At 36.6% G+C, this 24,114-nt stretch overlaps 1 protein-coding gene across 1 annotated transcript in view; it reads left to right on the top strand.

Annotated features, from left to right (window-relative positions):
* Positions 1-4,122: 4,122 nt before the first annotated feature.
* The window catches only part of LOC149181342 (dynamin-2A-like), a 58,731-nt gene continuing 38,739 nt past the window's right edge, over positions 4,123-24,114 (top strand). The window contains 9 exon segments of the mRNA XM_089416578.1: positions 4,123-4,388; positions 4,579-4,812; positions 6,367-6,417; positions 6,575-6,695; positions 7,186-7,278; positions 16,370-16,431; positions 16,761-16,878; positions 17,044-17,386; positions 18,731-18,878. Of these exon segments, the coding sequence (XP_089272704.1) occupies positions 4,678-4,812; positions 6,367-6,417; positions 6,575-6,695; positions 7,186-7,278; positions 16,370-16,431; positions 16,761-16,878; positions 17,044-17,386; positions 18,731-18,878 (1,071 nt within the window). The 5' untranslated portion in view covers positions 4,123-4,388; positions 4,579-4,677.

Here is a 24,114-nt window from a genome sequence, read left to right as displayed (position 1 = left end):
GAGCAACCTGGTCGATCTCTAGAGGCGCCCTTCTAGCTTGGGCAGGGTCGCCTCACAACTCTTCCATTATTTTTGGGTAAAGTTCAGGCATTTACAACCTTCCTTTCCCCCGTCTTTTTGCGATAACTATTATTGTTGTTTTATTTCCTTTAACCTTGTCTTTTGGCAGTGGGTTCATCACCAATATTTTTTGTGTTGTTTTTACATAATACAGGGTCTGGGCCATCCTTCGAACTTGTGGTGGTCTTATCCCAAACTCCTTACAAGCGTCGAAGTCATCATGAGTGCCTTTTGACTATCCAGTTCTTGTATGTGGGGTTGGTATTCAAGTTCTTTTTCTATATGGCTCTGAAATTGGGTTTACAGATAAAATTGTCACTATTATCTCTCTTCCTCCTCGAGGTTCTCAGGTTGTCCATCTATACCTCCCTTACCACGAATTTTACTTATCTAATCGTGTTCCAAGCTTCTTCATTTCTGGTAGAAGCAATAATCCCTCTTATAGGTTTCACAAGTTGGAAGTGTTTTACTTTCTAGGTTCGTCTGGTAATTATCATCCTTATATTTACATATGAGTCAACATTTTCTCCCCCAAGTACCAAGATTAGGTGGGGCTTCACCTTGTAGTCTTTGTAGGAAATTGTTTGCATTATAGGTACACAATGGCTCCGAGACGTTGACTTCCAACGTGATGGGGTGGTGCATCGACTTCATCTTCCTCAAGGCATAAGCAACTTTTTGCGTGCGAATTTATCACATTTTTTTTTTACATCGCGCCCCTTTAAGTCAAGTAAGAAACACTAAATCTAGAAGCAAAGGAATTCGACGACAGGAAATGCTTCTTCGATTGAGAGATTGCTGGAAGTTCTATGAAATGGGTACCCAACCCTGATAAATTTCGAAAAAAGAAGAATTCACCTCTTACACTCCCTCACTCATCATCGTCAAATGGAGACACTGCTCAACATGGTAATTAAAGACAAAAAGGTGGAAAACTATAAGCTCTTTGCAGAACATGAGGAATTAAAACTATACTACGGGATATCAGATACAACCTAGATGATATTGTCATCAGGTTAACCCGTGTGGAGCGTTTTATAGTCTCTAATTCAGGCACTGATTCTAATGCCCCAAATGATGAGGAGGCAATTGTCAATGTTGTGCTTCTCAATGTAATTCTGGCCAACCTAGGATCAACTCATAACAATTCTCAAGTTGCAGAGTCTCCTAGTTCGCCAATCATCATCCTTGACTAACTTTGGTTCATATATGTATATCTAGTTATGTGTTTCCTATAAATTTATATTGGTATACTTAGTGCTACATATTTAGTTTGTTATTTTTTTTTTATACAAGTCTCTTGTGGATATGTTGCATGTTGAGAATGGAGAAGTTCAGTCAACAGTGGCCTTAACTGCCATGTATTCCGAAGGTCACCTTATGACTCTATAGTTCAGTTTTGCCAGCTGGTTTTTGACATGTGTGGATTCAAAAAGATGTAATTAGTAAAAGATAGGAACGCTGGAATTTTGGAAAAGCTCCTATGCTCATAACGCATGCAATTATTACAACTATCAATAGAATTTTGTCTATATATTTACAAAAGAATAAGAAATGTCGAAATGATCCATCTTTTATTTTTTTTAGTCCTCCCCTAGGGAATAGTAAGAGGAAACATTCTTCCTTGCAAAAGAGGTGCCTTCTTAGCAAAGAGTAATGTGTACATTGAGGTATCCACACTCTCCATGGGGAGTGGAGTGAGGTTTTTAAAAGGGCTTAAAACCCTCTTGATCTTTGGTGGTTATAGCTAATGGTGCTAAACACATAATCGTTCTACCAAATGGGTTTGTGATTTTTCCAGTCTTTTACATGAGAAGTTTTACCTTTGACTAATGTGTTACCAATAATTATGCTCAAAATAAGACTTGTAATAGGAAACATTATACTTGTAATCCATTACTTGCATGTAATGATATTTTTCACACTCTAACACTGATATTTTAGAAATATCCTTTCAAATCAACATAAAAGTAAATTTGAGTAACGAAAAACATTGTTAAGTCTCACATCTTTAGTGGGTGTCATATTATTATACTTAACAATAGTACTACCAATGGCCTTAAGGGATTTACAATGTTTGGAGTCAAGAGGCAGATTGGACATTATCACCCAAATTGGAATTGAGGATAATGATTCAATATGTGAAACATGGATTCCACATCTTCATAAAAGAGATCAATTTTTCTCATAAACAAAATCCACTATGTCTAATGAATGCTCTAGTTCATGGAAAGAGAAATTATGGGATGAAAAATACTTTCAGACATGAGGGATCCTTCCAGAATGAGTAGAAAAATCACATCTAATACTAAAATTTTGTTAGCATTGGTTAAAAGATAAGTAAATCTATAAATCACTATGTATTCCATAAAATAATCTTCTAATTCACTATTGTAGTTAACATAGTGTCATTAAAGTAGAAAGATGGAATGGAAGTCTTTTATGGGAGCAAGATAAAATCCATGAAGGAAATTTCCTTGTTATGGGTTACTTCACTTGGGGGGGGGGGGGGGAGAATTTTGAGATTAATACAAATAGAGAAGATGTTAATTGGGAAAAATAAACCCACCCACAAAATTAACAAGTAGAACAAGTGTCCTTTTGAGATAGACATAACATTAATTAACTTATATGAAGAATGCACACAACTTTGAATGCAAGGGCTACCATCATTAATGTCAGTTAACTATATAGGGAAGGGGGTGGAATCATAAAGTGACAACATGCTACCATGGCAACTAGGGAAAATCCTAACTAGGAAACGAATGAATTGTGTTCCGTTTCTTCAACAATCTTATTGATTTCTTCGTTTATTACAACACAAAAACTAACATCGATGCCATATCACTTGCAAAGAATGACATGCCTTAAAGAGAACATGAGATTAGGTTTTAGTTTGCAATATATATATGCAAGACATGACTTTTTGATGCCATAATTTCAATCCTTGCATTTTTTTGGTACACCATGGCTACCCTAAGTTTTTGGAGTGGCCCATAGAAATAGAACGTGGTCCACATAATGAGGGAAATCCATAACATTTGAATCATAGGTAAGGATGTGAAACTCCTCACTCACCACTAGTGGGCCCAAGTCTATTAAGCAAAGTAACCACATAATTTTTTAACAAGAGCCACCTTATTTTTCTCTGCAAATATAAAACTTTTTAGGTAGGTCAATTTGAGAATTCTAAAACACAAATAAATTCAAGATTATACATGAGCTAATTGTAATAATTTTACCATTATATTACCTAATTGAACAAAGACTTTAACCTTTTTCCTTAAATAGATTATTGAAAATTAATATTAATGCAACAATGAAATCTAATGTTAAATTCTGGTCTTTTTTACCATAATTTAATTATACATTCTTGACCATTTTTATTATTTTAAATACACAAATAAATTTAAAACATAGCAAACTCAAAAACATTCAATCCATCCAAATTAACAATTCATACCATTCCAATAATATTAAATCAAATTCTAAATAAAATCCATGAGAAAAAAATAAATATAAAACATTTAAACTACACTAATTAAAAAATATTAAATCAAATTTTAAATAAAATCCATTAGGAAAAACCTAAATATAAAACATTTAAACTACGCTAATTAAAAAATATTAAATCAAATTTTAAATAAAATCCATTAGAAAAAATAAATATAAAACATTTAAACTACACTAATTAAAGAAAGAATAAAAAACCATAAAACATTTAAACTACACAAACAATTTTTTCCTGAAAATAACCGCACAATTATCAAAATAGTAGAGTTCTCACTATACTTAGAGGTCGGCACAACTTGTCTATGGAATTTTGAAACATCCCGGTCAATTTAGTCGATAAAATTGGCGCCTCATTCCGTAAAAGCGGTCATTGTGTCCCCTGATGGTTGATTTCCACACGCTTAAAAAAATAAAAAAATATTGGCAATTTCTTGCTACAAGTTGTAATATTATTTGATGAAAAAGAAATTCCCCATGTTTTTCAATCAATTTAATTTTCCAATATTTTTATTTTTATTTTTAATTCACCCCTGCAAGCTCCACTCACTTTTTCTTCCTCCATTATTTCATTTCATTTCAATCTTTTTGTATGTATTCAAAAGCTGAAGAAGACCAACAACATTTCCTTCGAAAGGAGGGATCGTGTGAGGGTTTGGCTGGCGTTCCAGGCCTGGTAAGGGGCTTTGATCCTCATCCACCCCCTTCATCTAACGACTACGATTATCTCCACAGACAAGTAGTAACGAATCGACTATGGAATGAGCTGCGGATCGGCGATTTTGCTGTCGATATTTTGGAAAATCGTTCAGGCGCAGGTAGGGTTTATTGTTTTTCCAGGCAGGATTAGGTTATATTTTTTAAAATCTCGTCCCTGGAAGCAGCTGCTGTGGCGGTTTCGCGGTATGCCAAAAGCCGGAGTTGAGAGGGAAAGGATCCGGATCGGGATCTGATAACGAACCAGCCTGTATTGTTTGTGATAGCTTTCATTTTTTTGTTAAAACAAAGGTTGGGATCTTGTTTGGGCTGGAGCTGATAGGGAAAATTCGAGAAGGCTAGGGTTCGATCCGTCGCAGATCCGTCAAAGTGGAAAACTCGTTGAATTCAATGGAAGCCATGGAGAATTTGGTTCAGCTTTCAGAATCTATGCAGCAGGCCGCTGCCCTGCTGGCAGACGAAGAAGTAGAGGAGTCGTCGACGAGGAATTCTACTTTCCTCAACGTTGTGCCCCTCGGCAATGTTGTAAGACATCGTGGCCTCTGCTTTATTTGCTTTATTTATGTGTGATGTTATCTGATCATTTCGAATGTCGGACATCGGGTCTGTAATTGGAAGATCCTGTGGCCTTTTGCTATTTCTATTGCATGATCTTGTATGGTCGGTAATTGATCTGTGTTTAGTTTCTGGCAATTATGATCGGCGGTAGTTCCACATGTCAATTTTGGGATTATATGTATTGTTGTTCGATTCGGCGTTATCAGCTTGTTTCGGTCTGTTCATTTCAAATGTTGAAATCTGCAAGAATAATCTTGACATGTGCTATCACGTAGAGCATTATGACAAATTTGGAAGTAAAATCAACTCTGGCTTAAATCACACGGTGAGCTTGTTTTACCATGATTTCTTTCCAAGGTGCATCACTCCTATAGAACCCATATATATTTTGGGGATTGGATGTTCCTTATATGGGCCTCAGTCAGCGAAAAAGTTTTACCATGATTTATTTTCAATGCACATCTCTCCCACAGAACACATCCTATATGCTGGGTAGTGGATCTTCTTTTATTGGGACTCAATCACCAGAGGAAATTGGCTTTCTATGGATCGTTCCATATGCTATGTACCTCTGAAAATACCATACAGGGTTCAATATCACAGGCTGGAAACGGTTTCAAGTGGGGCTTGTTGTAATTGCCAAGATGACTGCATTTACCATAGCTTTATTTCCTTTAATTGCGTGATCTAACACTACACTGCGAGTGAAGATTTCAATCTATCTTCTGTGCAATTCTGCAATCTTTTTGATCAAAATTTGAACCCAGGTTTAAGTCTGAACCCGGAACGCATGTGAGTAGCATATATTTGTGTTCCAGAGTCATAAATTTATAGAACGATTGAATTTTTTTTAATGGTTTTGGAGACCTTGAACTTCTTAATGTGAGCTATAATCTTATGCGTTTAGTCCCAATGGCATGGAATTACTTGTTAAATCAAACGAATTCTGTTTTTGTTTAGTCATTCTGCAAAGTTCCCTCAAACTGGATGCCCTGCTGAAATTCAATACAATGCGTGTCTTATTGGACATGGACATGCGCCTATTTCAGGGATTGTGGGCACCTATGATATCGGCAGATTGACTTGCAATGGTTCGCTTTAAGTTGGATTGTTGTGCATAGCATCATGTAGGCTTCTTTGCTAAGAGTAGACGTTTCTGTGATGCTTGGGCCAATTCCCTTCTGAAGTTGTCATATTTTGGTTCTTGGGTTATACCATCCTAATTCTCTAGTTTCAACAAACAGGCCAGAAAATCTTATTGTGAGATCAATGTCTGACGCCATGAGTTACTTCTTGCTTAATATTGTCAACTTTATTGCATCACTATAAAATCTTGTTTGGACTTAAATCAGTCATATCTGTAATGTTGATTCTAGGATGAAATCATGAATGCTAGTCCTTTTGATATCTTCTGGTTATCCAAGGATTTTAGACCATTTAATAATTTTTTTGTATTCCATATTTATTTCGTTGACATGATATAGAATCATTCTAATTTATTTGATCTATGGTTATATGCAGGGTGCTGGAAAGTCAGCTGTACTAAATAGTCTGATTGGTCATCCTGTGCTGGTATACATATAATTGTGTTTTTTTCATTTATCTCAAGTTTAGAATAATTACCGATGTAAAAGTATTGTAGTCTACCCTCTCCCTCCCTCCCCCCCACTTCAATGGGGGTTTTCCGGCCTTGCCTCATCTGACCTACTCATTTGTCTCTGATGTGCAGCCTACAGGAGAAAATGGAGCAACTCGTGCACCAATTTTAATTGATTTGCAATGAGACAATTCAGTTAGCAGCAAGGCAATAATTCTCCAAATTGAAAACAAGTCTCAGAAAGTTTCTGCCAGTGAGTACATTACCTTCATTAATGTGATTTAAGATTATTCTTTTGCTTTGTTGGAGCATATGATATATACCCTATTTGTTTTGGACACCTGCATCACCCATCACTTATTTTAATATATTTACAGTAGTGTGAGGCTTGTACCTCTCTCTAGAAGGACTTCTATGCCCTCTGTATAGCTAATGTGAACTTATTCAATCTTCCCAGAGATTGTAACAAGTAATGTTTTGATTTGGTTTTCAATTAAATTTCTACTTTTGTCAAGCTTGTGTTTCATCTTTTCCTCAAAAAACACAAAATAATTGGATTTTCTTGCTTGAAACATTTTGTTAAACATTTTTTCATTTTTGATTTCTTTGTTAATGAATGTTTGTCTTATATGCTCTTAGCTCATGTCTTTTCATAAAGTAGAAAACTTCATGCCCCTGCTACTGAGATTGCTCATTGACAGAAAAGTGCAACCACCACTGACTTCAACTATTTCTTGTTTCAGGTGCACTTCGTCATTCCCTCCAAGATAGGCTAAGTAAAGGGTCAGGAAGAGGTCGTGTGGATGAAATATACCTGAAGCTTCGCACAAGCACTTGTATGTTATTAACTTATTTATTTCTCCTCTCTTTTTTGTGATGACTGCATTATTTATTGGATGTGGCATTTGCTTGAATCTGATGCTTTTCAGATACCTTTAAAAATGAATTGCTGAAAAGATAACACTGGTTTAGAGGCACCGGCCCATTCATAATGCTGCAAATGGCATTGTGAGAACTCTGAATTAATCTGTGAGTCTAAAACAGTCACTGTAAAGTTGTTGGGATGATCTACAGACAAATCTCATTTCATGTGCCACCTCTGCAGTGATTATAATTATGTGGCTCTGTTTTCTTTTTTATTTATTTATTTATTATTATTATTTTTTTTTTTTTTTTTAATCTCCCTCCCATAGAAAAAAACTGTAATTTTCATTAATGAAAATAAAAATAACATTCTGTAGACACCATGTGTATATGCGAATCTGTTCCTAAAACTGTTCGATACAAAATACAAGATACAGGGCACACCGGCCCTCAGAATAATCCAAAGAAAAAAACCATGTAAAGCCCAGAAATAGGCAGTCGATACATTCGAAAACCTATCTACAAAACCCATCAAGAATGGCGCAAATCCCACAGATATAGGCTGATAACAGCAGCAGCAGAAACCCCAATAGGAGCAGAGCCAGGCTGTAAAGAAAAAGAAGCAACTTCAAAGAACCGGTCGGCGAGCGCCAGGACCAGAGTGAAGGCCCCAGGCATAAATAAAAAGCAAAAAATAAAAAGTGCCACTAAGTCCAAGAGAAACCCATGGCAACCATGAATCCAAAGACAAACCGTTGGGCATGGAGAGAGATGCCACTGAGGATGAAGAATACTCTCATCACAAACCCCAAAATGTAGACCCCCGACAGCAAAAGAAGAGGCCGCAGGGCCCTATACATGGAAACTGGCCACAGATGCAGATGTCTGGCCAAGCAAATCCGCAATGCAAGACCAAAAACAAAGTGTGAATGTGGACACCCACGAGCCAAAACCCCAAATCGATCCCAGAGCCAGCATCCAAACCGCTTATAAAACCTGCAAATACTGAAATGCCCGCCAGAGAAATATGCTTAAACGCTGACTCCAGAAAATTGTGAAGCATGGACCATGGGGCGATGGCAGCTAGGGATCCAACTGCCTCGCTTCCCACTCCATGCAAAAAACCACCTGCACGAAGGGAAAAAACCTGTTATAGAAGATCGGTACAGAAGTGGCGAAAGGAAATGCCTAAAAGCAGCAACAATGGCTCGCAAATGTCCAACCCGCCACTAGGGTTTCTCTGCACAGCTCTTATGTGGCTCTGTTTGAATGTAGATAACCACATTTATCACCCAAAGTGAGCCAATTATACAACTTTTCAAATGACTCATCCACACTAGTTGAAGCTACGAGGGATTATTTATAATGCCATGGAAATTTAAATGCTATGCTTGATTGGAAAAAGGTAGAAATGAAAAAAACCAGATAGGTTTCCAGTATTTCTTGTCGAGTGATACTCCAAATCAACTCTGCTGGAAAAAAAATTGTAGCTGGTTTCCTCTACCCAAGTTTTGGCAAAATTCTTTGATTTATCTCTGAATTGAGGCTTTTTTGATCTATAATGTGTATAAAAGAAAGATTTTTTCAGAAAAAACCACAGAAGACTTTTTTGGTCTATACGCGTTTCGAACCATCAAGTGTGGTTCATCGTCAGGATAAGATGGAGAAGCAGATATGGCATACGTTTAAATAGAGAGAGCACAATGTAGAGAACAATAGTATAACGGTTAGAATCTAACAACTAGATTTTAAAAATATTAGAAATATGACTGTTAGATTAATTTCTAAAATATTTTAACAAGATAAAGTCAACAACTAACAATGAAAATAAAATTTAAAATAAAATAAAAAGAGATTTTTATATCTATGGGTCAAACTTAAAATGAATTAAATCAAATTTGATAAATTAGAAATCAAAATGTTCTAATAAATTCAATAAAAGTCACGATGGATGATAACTTGATCCTCCTTTGTTTGATTTATACATTCATATATTTGGCACATGATAAGAGACAAGAGTGTCACTATGAATTATATGAAGTACTACCATAAAGGTACAAAGAGCTTTGGTTCCTTGCCCTTTCCCAAAATTTGGGTTTCAAAATCACAATCTTTCTTTGATTTTGATAATTACTCCACTCGAAGCATCATCCCCCTAATAACTTCTTGATATGTTGTTAAAGTAGTTGCAAGGCAGGTGTCCACTAGATGAATGTTATCAAAGCACTTAATGCATATGGAGGATAGTTACTTCAGTTAAATAAGTGGCTTGTGACAATTTCAGTAATTGCTCATGCATCTTAGACAACATATTACACCCAAGTCAACCTTTTTAAATCCTCTAGATGATTTAAGAACACATCTTGCACAATGACTCAAATTAACTGGGAGTATTTTGCATGATTTTTGTGATTTATTTTCCAAAGAAAAATCACAATTTTATTCAAAGAACAAAATTACATATTTGCAGATGCTTGGAAGCATTCAATCATATAAGCCTGATGGCTGATGCACCAAAATAGCAAAAAATATAAAAAATTACGTAGATTGTCGGGACTAATTGTGATAATAATCACCTAGTTTCCCCCTTTTGCCCTTCTTTTTCTCCACCTTTTGTCAAACACCTTGCTTGGGAGTTGGTGTTACTATTGCCATTTGACTGCGAGGTGATTTCCTTGTCAGAGTCTGAGCTCTCAGATACATGGGGTCTCTTTATGACTCCTGTTTTAGTTTTTGTGGATGTCTGCTTTTTCTGCTGCTCAGCGACTATGATCTCTGTTGATTCAGGGCCCTTTTGACTAGTTTCCACAGTTTCTGACTGATCCCCTCCATCTCCAATATTTTGGTTGCCAGGTTGAGTGTGTGCTTCTGTGTTTTGAGTCTGTTCCTCAGGTTCTTCTCCTTCCTCTTCAGAGGTGTCAGGGAACTCCCATCTCCTTGGCTTTGAAGCTTGCCTCTTTCTTTTTTGGGGTCTGTTAAGCTTGTGGACATGTATTATGCAAATGTTCTGTTTGACAACAATATTGACATCTGAATCTCGTATTCTCATAATCTAATACCTGTGTTAATTGAAAATTTTCATGTTTTAAGAGAAGACGATCTGGAAGACCCTTGCTAAGATCGATCTCTACGCATATCCTTGCAAAGGTAAAAATACCTTTTGTGGTTCTTTCCAAATCTATCTTTTTGAATTTTCCCAAAGTATTTTTGATGTACTCCATAACCTTGTGGTGCCAAAAAGGTAGAGGTAGGTTTGGCTACTAGCATCAAACTTTGGAAACCAAGGGGTGACAAAGAGCCCAACTCTGCCCCAAAACCATGGCCCTTCGTTGAGAACTTTACCAACATCCTGATGTGAGAAAAATTGAACGACGAAGAAGCCTATAGAGCATAAGTATATGTCACAATTTGCAGTCCAAGAGGAGTATACTCACTGATATAAATCTTCAGTTTTTGGCCAGAATCCATTAAAACGATAGACCAAAGCCATAGTTTATTGTTCATCAAAATATGATTTTACCTCTGGGGCTTTTACTTCTAAAGCCGGTACCTTGTCCATTTGCTCGATGATGTAGGGACCTGGAAGATTTTGGACCTGATTAGCTGAAGCGACAGGCTTTCCCTTCAATGCATCCTTGAGGGAAATAGAGCCTGGAGGGTTTCTAGGGTTTGGAGCATTGTGGCTACTCATTCATGGACTTCCTCCCTGCAACCTCAAGTTTATGATGATGGTGGAGTTACGTTCGATGTCATAGCCCTGTAACTGGATGTCATCTTGTAAAAATTTGCCTTCATAAATCAAGCTCTCTGAAGATTTTCTGATATACCCTTTGGAATTTTGCATTTGTTTTTCAGATCTCTTACTAGATTCGAGGCTCGAACCTCTTAGAGATGCAATTGTCCATTTGGGTTTTTGCAAAAGTTTGGAAGGAGATTCGAAAATATTCCTCCAGATTTGTAGTTTTAGAGTGTTTCTCTACCAGATCTGTGGGGATATAAAACAGATCTACAACTAGGAGGGCTTCATTCAACAAAAGCCAGATCAATTGAGTGGATCTTTGCCTTTGTAGCTCCACAAGGTAAGAATCCCGCACGACACCTTCTATCTTCGTCGCTTTCTCCACAATGAGCAAAATCTCAGTGACCATGGCTGCGCAGGTAGAGTAGGCATAAGACCCCAGCTACACATTCCATAGCACACTCGTAATCTGAACCACGCTCGGGTCTGCACAGAAAGGTTCAGACCGCCATTCCTTTCTCATCTGCAAACAAATTGCCACCCTTACTATGTCAGAAAAGACTAAATAGACTTTGGGCATCAGAGATCTTGAAAGAGGCTGAAACCACTTGAAGAGAAATCCAGTGCAACCATTACCATGATTGGAGTCTGGATTCACGCCGAAACAATGGCTCCCCAGAAACATGGTCTCCAGGAGCATCAGAGGTGTGCTGTAACTTGACAGAGGCGACAGGAGATGCAATGCATGCAAAAACCCTAGCGCTCCTTATCCTGATCTCCACTTTGAAATCTACTTATTAATATTGAAAATAGAATTTAATATATTAACGTCGCATAATTTTTTGTGATAAAGAAAGTTTATATTAACTTGAGCCTAGATGGCCAAAATTATTAACACAAAATACAGGTCCCGAGGGTCTGGATGAATGCCTGACCTCTCAATTCAACACTCTTCGAAATACTTGATTTGGAGCTCATAATACCTACTCTACTACTGTATTTGATTACTAATGACAAAATACAGGGCTACAACACTTGAAAACCATCATGCCTAGACTTAACTTTATTTCATCCCATATGCAAGAAATTCCATGGGCTGATTCACATGAAACATAAAGGCCTATTCATGTAAGTCATACGAAACATGGAAATGTGTACAAGTTTCAAAAATTGGAATGCTAGGAAACTGACCCCTCCAAAATGGGTACATGGGGGTAACATAGTATATAAAAAATAATCTCTCTCTCTCTATATATATAGGTAGTTCTTTATTTATTTATTTTTCTTTTTGATATTTATGAAATACACATTATCATCCAAGAAAATGAGCAAGAAAGTAAGGATAGAAATTGGTGCTGACAGGTCGATATTTTCCTATGGTTCCCAACCCCCTCATGAACACATCGGTGGGCCTGGAAACTTCCAAAAAGCCACCCAAAACGTTATTGGAGATTGCCGAAATACCTTGGAAATGCTTCCAGCTGTACCATTAGTGTTTCCAGATTTAGAAATGTTGTATCTTACAGCCAGCGGTGTTTCCGAGGTGCTCAGTACCCGTTCCAGTGTTTCAAGGCATTTTCAGTACCGGAATGCTCTCTGGGTGGACGTTTGTTGCAACGTGGCTATACATTAATTGAAATCTTGATTGATTCAGAATTTCTTCAGATTTTATCCAAAGTAGGATAACATGAAATTCTATTAGGTCCGTGTTTTAGTCTCTTAGATCAATTAACAAATGAAGTACATGTGCTGCTACACATTGAAAAACATTGAATCCACAGTTTAAAATTCTCAACAGTGAATCAAAATTCTCATTCAGCATTGGACAACCATGCAATTGTTAGAAAATCAGTAATCTTGATCATTCTCATTAATAGATCACGAGTTTTAAACCAAGTACTTTCAAACATCGCCTAATGGCATATCCAAAAAAAGAAACAAAGAAAAATAACATAGCTGATTTTTCAAAGCAAATCTTCTTGTTCTACTGCCTCTTGATCATCATTGGCATCACTAAGGTCCTCTGTCAATGGCCTTTCCAAAAGTAATCATTGTTCTCAAGCATAGGCTCCTCTTTTGCGATGGTAATTGGAGGTATCTTGATAATTCTACGTGGTTGTTGCTCCTTGTCCACACATATGACATCTTTTATGGATTGACCCCATATTTGGATAGGAGCTTCCTTGTACCTTGTGTTTTTTTTTGGGTTTTTTGGAAAGTGTGCTATGAACATAGGCTAAGTTCTTGGTGTTCTTAGAGCCCAATTGTTTTCTCTTCTTGAATGGAAGAATGAGTAAGTGCTCCAATTCGTCTCACAAGAAGAGAAATTGGCTACTTGAGAGAGAAATTGTATAGAAAATTCCTGTGACATAGGAGCAACAACAACATGAAGCCATTGCCAATTAAGTGGATACTTTTTTACTATGCCCATCTCTCAAAAGCAGCAGGTGAAATAAACGCATTTCGTCCATGTTAAAATTTGGCAATCAAAGAAAGTATGTTGAATGTCTCTTTTGTAGAGCGATTAATTGTTCTAGCAACATTCATAAACCCATTCAACTTTTTTCCATGCTGGGAAGGAGGCCTCTTTCCGGTCATATGTCATAGGTTGCCATATGAAGTGGGGTGTTCAATTTATTCCAGCACCCATGTATAGATGTTTTCAACTGTAGCCATAAGAAGGGATCTCTTCCATTTGTAATTGGATTAAGTTCTCACACTTATAGTCCATATACTCGTAAATCTTACCTAAACACAGGCTCTTTATATCCACATAATGGGGCATATTACATATTGGCTCTACAAATTGACAACAAATTTAATGTCCACCCAATAATGATAATCCAAAAGTAAATGCTACACCTAAGCAAAATGTGATGACCAAGTTGCAAATATGGTAATCATAGGATTAAGAAGCTCCATTTTGGCATGCTGTGGTAAATGGCTTGGAAATGGTGGTGGTTGCATATAAAGGTCTGAATGTTGCAGCCATGTTCAATTGGTATATGAATCCACTCAAGTATCTATGTATTTTAGTGCACTCTCTGAGGATTGCATTGTGCATGGTGTCTAAACGATGTGTCTAGGTGTACATCAGGTGCACACAAATCTTAAATTTTAAAGTATAGGAAAATAGATCTATGGAAAAAATAAAACTGAAAGTAAATGTAAATTAGCAATAATGTAAAGCATGGACACTAATTTGTACTCTTTTTAGACTTAATCGTGCTGCTTTGCAAATTAGGCTGCATCAATGACAATTTGGGCAGGCATTGGATGGCCCCACCTTTGCAATGGTTTCAGATAATTGGTCCATAAAGAACAAAATGTTCTTCTCTTGATTGGAATAGTGGATGACCTTTAGAAACCATGGATATGATATGGAGAAGACAATGATGTTTATCTGTGGATAATTCCCACAATCTGTCCAACCATCCATAACAACGGGACATACATCCACACTTCAAGACACTTTTAATGGTGGCATTGCCTTCACAAGGAATGCTTTCTCCTTATCAACCCAAACAGTTTGGAGCTCCTCATAACTATGTGCCTTACTGGTCCATCTTTAATGACACGTACCATTTGTTCAAATTAGGGTGAGTGGGATGCATTGAAAGCTATGCCACATGCAAGGAAAAATATTCTATTATAAGATCATACTGTCTTTCTCTTCACATACATATCATAAATTCCACCCATTTCCATCTGCTTTGCTGGTCCATCATTAATGACACAAACCATTTGTTCAAAATAGGGTGAATAGGATGCATTGAAAAGTTATGCCACATGCAAGAAAAAATCCACTATTACAAGATCACACTGTCCTTGTGCTTCACAAACATATCATAAATGGCACCCATTTTAGCTGTCTTACATGATGTAATTGGAATGTTATTGGTGATTTTGGTGACACATTTTCAGCAACACAAACTTCATCATCAGATGTCATCTCTTTCTTTTCATTTATCATTGACATTAGGGTGTGCTAGTTAGATTGCCTTCTTGGGTGCCAAATCATCAACCCTTTCCTTCTCCCTTTGTGCTTTAGGGAGTTTCTTAGGGTCTTCAGAGTTGCCGAGAAAAACTAAACACCATTTTTGGGAAGATGCATAAAATAAGCTTTAACTCCAGTACAACTACACATCCAATGTGGAGGACAAATGTTGCTGCCCCAGCATCCGTGGCCCCCCTTGTCCTTTCTACATATTCCCGCAGCAGATACAGGGAATTTGAGAAAGCCATTGTGGAGAAATTTGAATGAAGATTTCAAGATATATTTTTTTTAAAATGAATTCTCACCATCGGAAATTGCTCAAAACATTGATAAAATATTCCCACAATGGAAGATTTGAACATCAAAAACAGCTGTTCACTTCACCTCTTCACTATCTATTGCTGTCCATGAATTTGTTGCAAGAAAAATGGCACTGAAATCCCCATCTTCTTCTTCACTTTTGTATCGTTTCATCCTTCAATCTGATAATGAAAGGATAAAACTGAAGTGTCTTTTTGTTCTTTTGAGTTCATAAGTGTGTTTGGGAAGTGATGGATTAGAGTTTTGGAGGAGGGCACATCTTTGTTTTTAAAATTTTTGTTTTTGTTTTACTTAATTTTTTTATTTAATCGGCATGCAGAATTTGCCTTTAAGAGTACCTGATTTCAGTGTTCGTATGTAAATCAAGGAATGTACTTTTTTTTTTGAGGAGGAGGTTCCTGTCATTTGCTTTGTTTTTCTCATAAAAACATTTTGACATGCAAATGTCACACCCAAATCTTAAGGTTCCTGTCTCCATATGAGTATATTTTTTGTTCTTTTGGGCGGGAGGTACCTAGTCATATGTTGACAGGGTGGTTTCTAAATGGTGTGTAGCTGCTCCCGAACTGGGTGTAGGGTATGCATACCACTACACAGTTGTGTACCCAAGGGTAGTGTATGCGTATCTTGAACTTTGATTCAGATATTTCAGTCTTGACTATAAAACGTTTTGGGAAGTTTTATCATAATTTTTGAGCCAAATTCTAGTTTAAAAACTGGTGTGTTGAAAGTGTGGTGTTAGCATTTGACATTACACAAAAGTACTTTTATTTCAAACGGTATGAAGGTTTCAATGCATATGTTTATTTCATATCCGTTGAACTCTTGAGATAACTGTCTAATCTAGGTTTACTTCATTGATCTGTATTTTGGTTTGTACCTTGCAGCTCCACCATTGACACTGATTGATTTGCCGATATGTTTATTTCATGTCTGTTGAACTCTTGAGGGAACTGTCTAATCTAGGTTTACTTCATTGATCTGTATTTTGGTTTGTACCTTGCAGCTCCACCATTGACACTGATTGATTTGCCGGGACTTGATCAACGAATTGTAGATGATTCAATGGTCAGTAATAATAGATTTTCTTGTCTTTTTTTGTGGGTGTTTTAGGAACTCCTTATTGCTGTTGTTAATTGCTGTTCTTATGTCCATTGACCTAGTTTGGTCATTGATGGACATTAATATAATTTCATTACAGTTTCTTTCATTTTAGTCTTCCTATGTTATTATGTGTTAGGAAGTTATGAAATCCTTGAAGATACTTTTTCCTAATTTTCCTTTTGTTTTTATAGTTTCTACCAAATGTGATTACCTTTTTAATTCTTGATATCGTGTATTAGTTTTATGGATATGTTGCCATATTGATGCTCTGAAAATGAATGCTATAAATACAGACCAGTGACTATGCGGAACACAGTGATGCAATTCTATTGGTGGTAGTGCCTGCATCACAGGCACCAGAAATTTCTTCATCACGAGCTCTTAAACTGGCCCTTGAATTTGATCCTGATGGTGTGTATTAAGAAACTTTTATACTGAGCATGGACAAATGGAAGATGTTACTGTACATGATCATTTTTTTTTTCCATAGGAGAGTCCAAGTTGTCAGATTGGGTGTATTTTTATTATTGTTTAGCTATTATAAGTTGTTACCCATTTTATCTCATAAACTTTCAGGTACAAGAACAATTGGTGTTATCAGTAAGATAGATCAAGCAGCTACTGACCAGAAAAGCCTTGCTGCTGTTCAAGCACTTTTATTGGGCCAGGGACCACGCATGACCCAAGATATTCCCTGGGTTGCTTTGACTGGTCAGTCTGTATCTATTGCTTCAACACAATCAGGATCTGTAGGGGCAGAAAGCTCATTAGAAACAGCGTGGAGGGCAGAGAGTGAGAGTTTGAAGTCAATTTTGACTGGTGCTCCACAAAAGAAGCTTGGCAGGATAGCCTTGGTGGATACACTTGCTCGACAGATTCGAAAGAGAATGAAATTGAGACTACCTAGCATCCTCTCAGGGTATGTTCATCTGAGGCAACTGACATGTTTATATGTGTTTATTTGTGGTTGTTCATAGGTTTTTGTGTTCAGATGTATTTTTTTTAACCGAGTCTGTCAATATTTCATTTCAAGCTCACAACCAGATTAGGCATCTTTTACCACGAGTTTTCACACGTATACATATACTCTTGTATGATCCACTTCAAGTTCCTACCTTAGCTGAGCTGTTCTGATAGCTAATTTTCCATACAGCCTAGCAGCTCTGACCAAAAGTTTTCACAAGGACAGTGTGCGTATCTGTGGATTGTAACTGCCACAAAATATATATTTACTGGTACTTATTTTGATATCAAGTCTATGAACAGAATCTGTGCCCCACCAACTATTTTGCATGCAGCTTTACATTTTGCCTTTGATATTATTTAATATTATACCATTTTCTGACTAGTATAGTCATAACATTTATCTTTCGATAGGGTGAATATGTGGGTTGAAGGGTGGTTGACCAGCAGGATGATATTTCTGCATTTAAAATGCTATATAACTAAAATACTATTTTGATGCTTGTTGTAGTTATTTCTAACATGTGCAAAAATGCATATAAGTAGAAAGGTAGAGGGTTTTTCACACAAAAAAGGAAAATAAACTTAGTGAATGCCCTTGGCAAATAATTGTTATGTTCATGTTAACTGGTTATTATATTTGCAAGGGTAATCCCTTTTTGGATGAGCTGTGAGACCTATCTCCCCATTATGGTTGCCCCTCCTTGAATCATTCTCTTCTTTTTGTTTACATATGCTACTAAATTTGAAATAGCCAACTGGAACATAAAAATGTCTTAAATTTTTGATCATTGTTATCCCTTTATGTTTTAAAAGGAACTTATGTGAAGAATTTATACAGAGAAGGGCATCCATATCAATTGACTATGCAATATATTGTTGGTTCTGATGACTACTTAGATAAATGCAGTTATTCTATATAATGAAATATCCATATAGATGTCATAATAAGTTGCCTTTCCCAAAATCGAATTTGGGTCAATCAAAATGATTTTCTTACGAACAGCAGTTTGGCAGCATATAAATGTTATCTCTCTTCATAGCTGTTAGAAAGCAAAGTAGACAGGTATTGTATTTTAAAAATATGAAACGAGGAGTTTATTTACAGTAATTTTTGCATATACATCTAACTTCAAAAATATAAAAATTGCAGTTGATATGAAATTTTGACATACAGAAATATGGTCCGTAATTTCAATTAGAATTCAACATGTTTGAAACTAAATGGTTGCTAGTAGTCATACTCATGAATAATGGGTACGTGTTTCCTTATTATTAAAATTTGCTTTTTAAATATCAGGTTGGAGGGTAGATCACAAGTTGTTGAAGGTGAGTTAGTGAGGCTAGGTCAGCAATTGGTGCAGACTTCTGAAGGAACCCGTGCTATTGCACTGGAACTTTGTCGAGAATTTGAAGATAAATTTCTCCAGCATATTGCCTCAGGAGAGGTATGCCACATACCTTTAATTTAAAATGGAAAATGGTTTCAGATAAATGAATTTGTTAATTGTTTTGCATTTTTTGAAATAAATTAAATGCTCAATCCTGGTTTATGCTTCATCTAGTCAAAGGCAAATTGCTTCCTTTTAATGGCACACTATTTGACTTCTTGTTAAAAATCCCAAATCTTCTTGTTGCATCCTGCATATTTCAGGATTTTAGCTGCTTTTGTATAATTTACACTAGCTTTACTTTTGAGTCCCATTGATCAACTTTGTTGTCATTCATTGGACATCAATAAAATTATCTTATCTTATTACCATGTTCACATAAAGTCTTAACGAGTAGCTTATGTTTTACCTTAGTTTAATCATTTAATGCATATATTGAATTGAAGGCTATGCAATATATAAGTGTCTACTTTGTTTTGGTACAGTTTATTTGTACAAAAAGATGTTCCTACAATTGCAATGCTCTTGTAACCAAAATGAATACACTAGACCAAGTATTAATAAGAAGAGAAATAACAACAATGAAGAACATATGGTTGGGGGCACTTGCACATCTAGTGTTGGAATGCATCCACAATTCTTAATAGATGGAGGAAGACATCTCCGTGTATTAATACTCAAATTAGTAACATGTTAGATGTGGGAAATCCCACTTGTCAGCAAAGTTTAACACTAAAGTATGAAACACAATCTCTGATTGCTTTTTTATCAAGCAATTAAGTTTTTATAGCTTTACATTAAGAAAACTAACTCAACAAACTAGGAGAGAAAATCTCAACAAGATCCTAAAAACTAGCAATTAAGCACAATAATAGAGATAGTTAGATAACTTAGATATAAGATCTCAACTAGTCCATGAAAATAGGAAACCAAAAGGCTTTGTTGCATCAATCAACAATAATACTATCCCACCAAAATAATAATGAGAAATACATATGCTAAAATCTAAGAATTAGAATCTATTTCATTTCTATCAACAATAAAAGCTGTGGTATCTAATGCTTTTAGGAGAGGGGAAATGCTGCTGCATTTGGTGTTGGGAAATCCAATGATCCTCATCTACAACTAGTGGAACCTAAAAATCTAGAACAATATTGATGGGATCATTGATTAGGATTTTTGTGTCCAATGTTGATTCATGACATGTGATGACATTATGGATGCTCATTTGATTAAAACAGAAAGGTCCTAATGGAAAGCATTGTTATCTTGAAGGGAAGCTTAGGGTGATGAACGATGTTGAACTGGGTTGTAACTTGTGAACCAATGAGAAGAGGCCATCAAATCTAGACTTTCAAGTAAGGAGAGAACGGCGAGAAGCTATGAAGTTTGTAGAATGTCCTCTAAGATGGTGTCTTGTGGCAACTGAGAGTGATACAAAGCAAATGATGGAGGAGGCTTACAATAATCCTTTAAAATTGTTGATCGAACACCAGTTTGCCATTGTAGAACATAATGATGTTGTGGATAGAGCTGTTGGATAAAAGTGAAAGAATGCTTTTAAGCTTTAGGATCAACCTGTACTTGATGTTATGCTTATGCAATAGGTAAGTGTTGTTTAATGCATCATATTAGGCCTTTCAATCATATTGATAAGGTTGGCCAAGCATTAAATCCCAACAATTCATATTGGTGGCATCACGAGTGACTTTTTCCACAAATTTATGAGTAAAAGTAATTGAGACAGTGTATGTGTAAGTGATTTGAGAAGAGGAACCTTACATCCAAGTGCATGAGGATGAGGATGAAGACCCACTATAATGTTGGTGTATTGATGATAGATTTGACAATCAAATTCTCTTTTGAGCCATTGTTGAAGATGCAAGTAGTGGAGAAATCATGGGAACGATGCACACATGTGATACACAAAATATCTTGGGCCTTCTAGGAGTGGAGCATTGTTGTAAGGCGACTTTATTAAGTCCTCTTAACTCTTCATAAATTGTATCTTCACTAGAGAACTTAGTGGGAGTGTCATCTTTTGCATTAGGAGACTGTAGAATTAAAGCTTTCCTTGTCAATTTGAAACATTTGGACTTGTCATATCCTTGTTTCTTACAATATTGACAAAACTTAGGAGGAGAAGAAGAAGAAGAAGATTGTGAAAAGGATGTTGACCTTATAATAGTAGGAGCAGTGTTTGAAGGTGCTGATCTAAAACCATTGGTGGAGGATGAATGCTATTAAATTCCATGTTGATCTAAAAAATTTCAACTAACTTTGCTTGATTCTAGGCGACATCAAGAGTGGTGATGTCCACATACTTCAAATCTTAATGCAAATGTTGTTGTAATTTATTTTTAAACTCGAGGACAAATTTGTCAATTGGATCAATAAAGTTGATAAGAATTTACAATTGATTGAACACGTCGATGTATTCTTGCATAGGAATGTTGAATCCTCGACACAGTTGAAGGCACTTGATGATCATATCTTGCTTGTAGCTAGAAGGAGAAAGCAAGACTAAGGTCTTTGACAAGCCTAGTCCAAGTGTGGTTTTGACTTGCCAACGACTAAGAGCTTGTCAAGCTTTGTGTTCTTCAACTTGGTGGGTAGAGCCTTGTTATCATCAAGGATCAAAGTTTAATTGAACCAAGTGTCCATGAAAAGAGTCCAACACTTTTGGATTGTGGAATCTGTTACAAAGGGGCACTTTGCATTTCTAGGAGATGGTTTGTTGATGAAAATGTTATTAACATTTTCGTTTAATTGATACTAACCAATTTTGCAACCCTTTCAACAAGCACCATTATTAAAAAATTAAAAGGAATTTGCAGTAATTTAATTATGAAACCCAAGCTTTTAATCCCAAAGTTGGGATCATCCTCACGTGTTTGCTAAAGCCCAAAGCTTAATAGATTATGTTTTGATAACTACATAGTAATCTAACTTATACTGAAGATCAAGCATTGTAGTTGAGCTTTTACATTAATTATTGGGATTATTATTATTAATCTTAAGATTGTGCAAGACAGGCTTCCAGGCTTCGTTGGTATTTAAAACTTCAACTTATTCACATTATCTAGGCCCCTCCCATATCTTCCTTTATCCATGATGTTTTGGTTTAGTGATTATTTTAGTGTCCTCGATGTGTATGTGGTGGATTGCATCTTGAGAGTGTTTGGCTAAAGTTGATCTTTTTATTCAATTAATCTCATGTCGATAAAGTGTCAATTCAACCTTAGTTGAAATGATTTTCTAGTTTCACTAATGTATTACTTTTTTTTTTTGACAAAAGTGATCAGATTGGCATTAAGTCTGCGTTGGTTCGTTGCAAAAAAAACCGAGGAGATTACATTTTGTTCATTGCTTCAGACACTTAAAGAGAAGGAATGGACAACGATATGAGTATCTTCTAATAACCTACTGTTAGCATACATTTTGGAAACTATATTGCAACTATAAATTTGATAAAATTACCCCAACAAGAGAACAACTTTACAGTAGGCAACCATGTATCAAGCGGGAGGATCTATCGACATCTTGTTCGATGAGCCATCAAAGCTACTAGTGCTAGAGTTGCGTTGATCATCTTTATTCCTCTGGGCTTGAAGATTTTCAATCTTTGTCCTAAGGATAAACCACATTAGATGGTTTAAAACGTCAACCAACAACTAATGATGTGATTAATTCGAAAGACATTTCAAAATCATTATGAATCATAAAAGTTTGAAATCAAAGATCTGCAATTTGTTTGCGCATTGCCTCATTGTCATCTTCAAGATGGTTTGCACAGGCTTTGAGAAGTTGCACTTCTTCCAGGAGGAGGAGGATTGAATTTGAGTGTCGCTGAAGTTGCTGATGGAGATCACTTTTTTCTGCATGACGGTCAACAAGAGGGTGGGGAGAAGAACTGTAGGCATTAGTCGGAGCCGAAATATTCCATGGTACTCAAAGAGCAAAATGAGGAGCACCAATTTGAGAAGCCTGGATTGCGAAAGGGAGGGGGAGAGGGACTGCAAAAACAAGTGGGGAGGAGGGAAGACTTGGCAACCTGAGAGAGGGGGAGGGAGGGTTGTTTGAGGCAAACTAGAGGATGAAAAGCTCTATCCACGGAATAGAGAGCTATCTAGGGAAGACATGGGACAAGAAACAAACTAGAAATTCGATCAAAGTAGGAAGATACAACGTGCCAATAGAGGATTACAATGATGCAGGGGAGAGAGGACAACTTGGAGTATTGAAATTTGATAAGTACCTACTGCTTCACTCTCAACTAAGATTCCAACGCCAAAGCCACTCCATTGCATGAAGAAAACTTTGAATAAGTAAAGGGCACCGGGGGAGACCATACCACAGGTGAAAGATGTTGAAATTGAGAGCAAATTCGCTTTAGTCTTCTTAATAGTCGCGAAGTATCCTAATTGGAAACATTCCCTTTGAAATGTCGATTGATCGAAGAAAACCAAGACTGAAAGTGATTGAATTCTTTGAGTTATGAGGAGGACGTTCCTCTTAGCACAAAGGAGGAAATGCAGGAAGTCGACCAGATTCCTTTCACCTCTTAGAGCAACATAGGCAAGATGAATCCACCATCCACCCAAAAAACTACCTCGCTCCGTCAACTAGAAACAAAGGCAACTCTCCTGAAATTGCTTCGATTGATGTGTGTTCATGGCTAAAAGCTTTTGAGGGCTGGAATTTGCCACACACAAGTTCAAATCAACCTTAAATTGAAATAAGTTTCTCCACTTTGCAACCCACCGGGAGGCTAAAACGTGGACAAGATATTGAACAAAGATCGAGCCTTCCATAGATTGATCCACAAGCATGGAGGAGAGCGCATGTCCAACATGTGTACACGCTAGCTCAACCTTGATGTCAATACCATGACGCCACTGGAAATAAAGTTGCCTGGCATTATGCGATGGGACAAAAATCTTGGATTGGGTCATCGACTTAATATTGTTTTCTTGCTGCACGAATTTTACCAACATTCTATTGCGATGAAGGGAGTATTCACGGGATAACTTTCAAACCTGGCACACCATTAATAAAAAATTGCCCTGCTTCTAGGAGACAAGCGTAATTTGCTTGTGCATACGTTGCTTTATTCTAGCTTCACAAGATATGAAAATAAGCCTTATGAGAAAATGAGTTAAGAATACTTGTGATTTTGTCTAGAAGGAGGCTTAGATGATTGTGTTTAGGAGAAAAACCTTTAATAAATGCTGAATAATGATGAGGGAGTCACCAATGATCACAATTTTAGATACATTCCTTTCTTGAGCTA

This window comes from Pinus tabuliformis, chromosome 3_2, assembly GCF_031772625.1.
Source record: "Pinus tabuliformis cultivar Carrire ecotype Pingquan chromosome 3_2, CPIR1, whole genome shotgun sequence".
NCBI lineage: Eukaryota > Viridiplantae > Streptophyta > Pinopsida > Pinales > Pinaceae > Pinus > Pinus tabuliformis.
The sequence above is the reverse complement of the archived record's forward strand: the minus strand, read 5'-3'. Positions and strand labels throughout refer to the sequence as shown.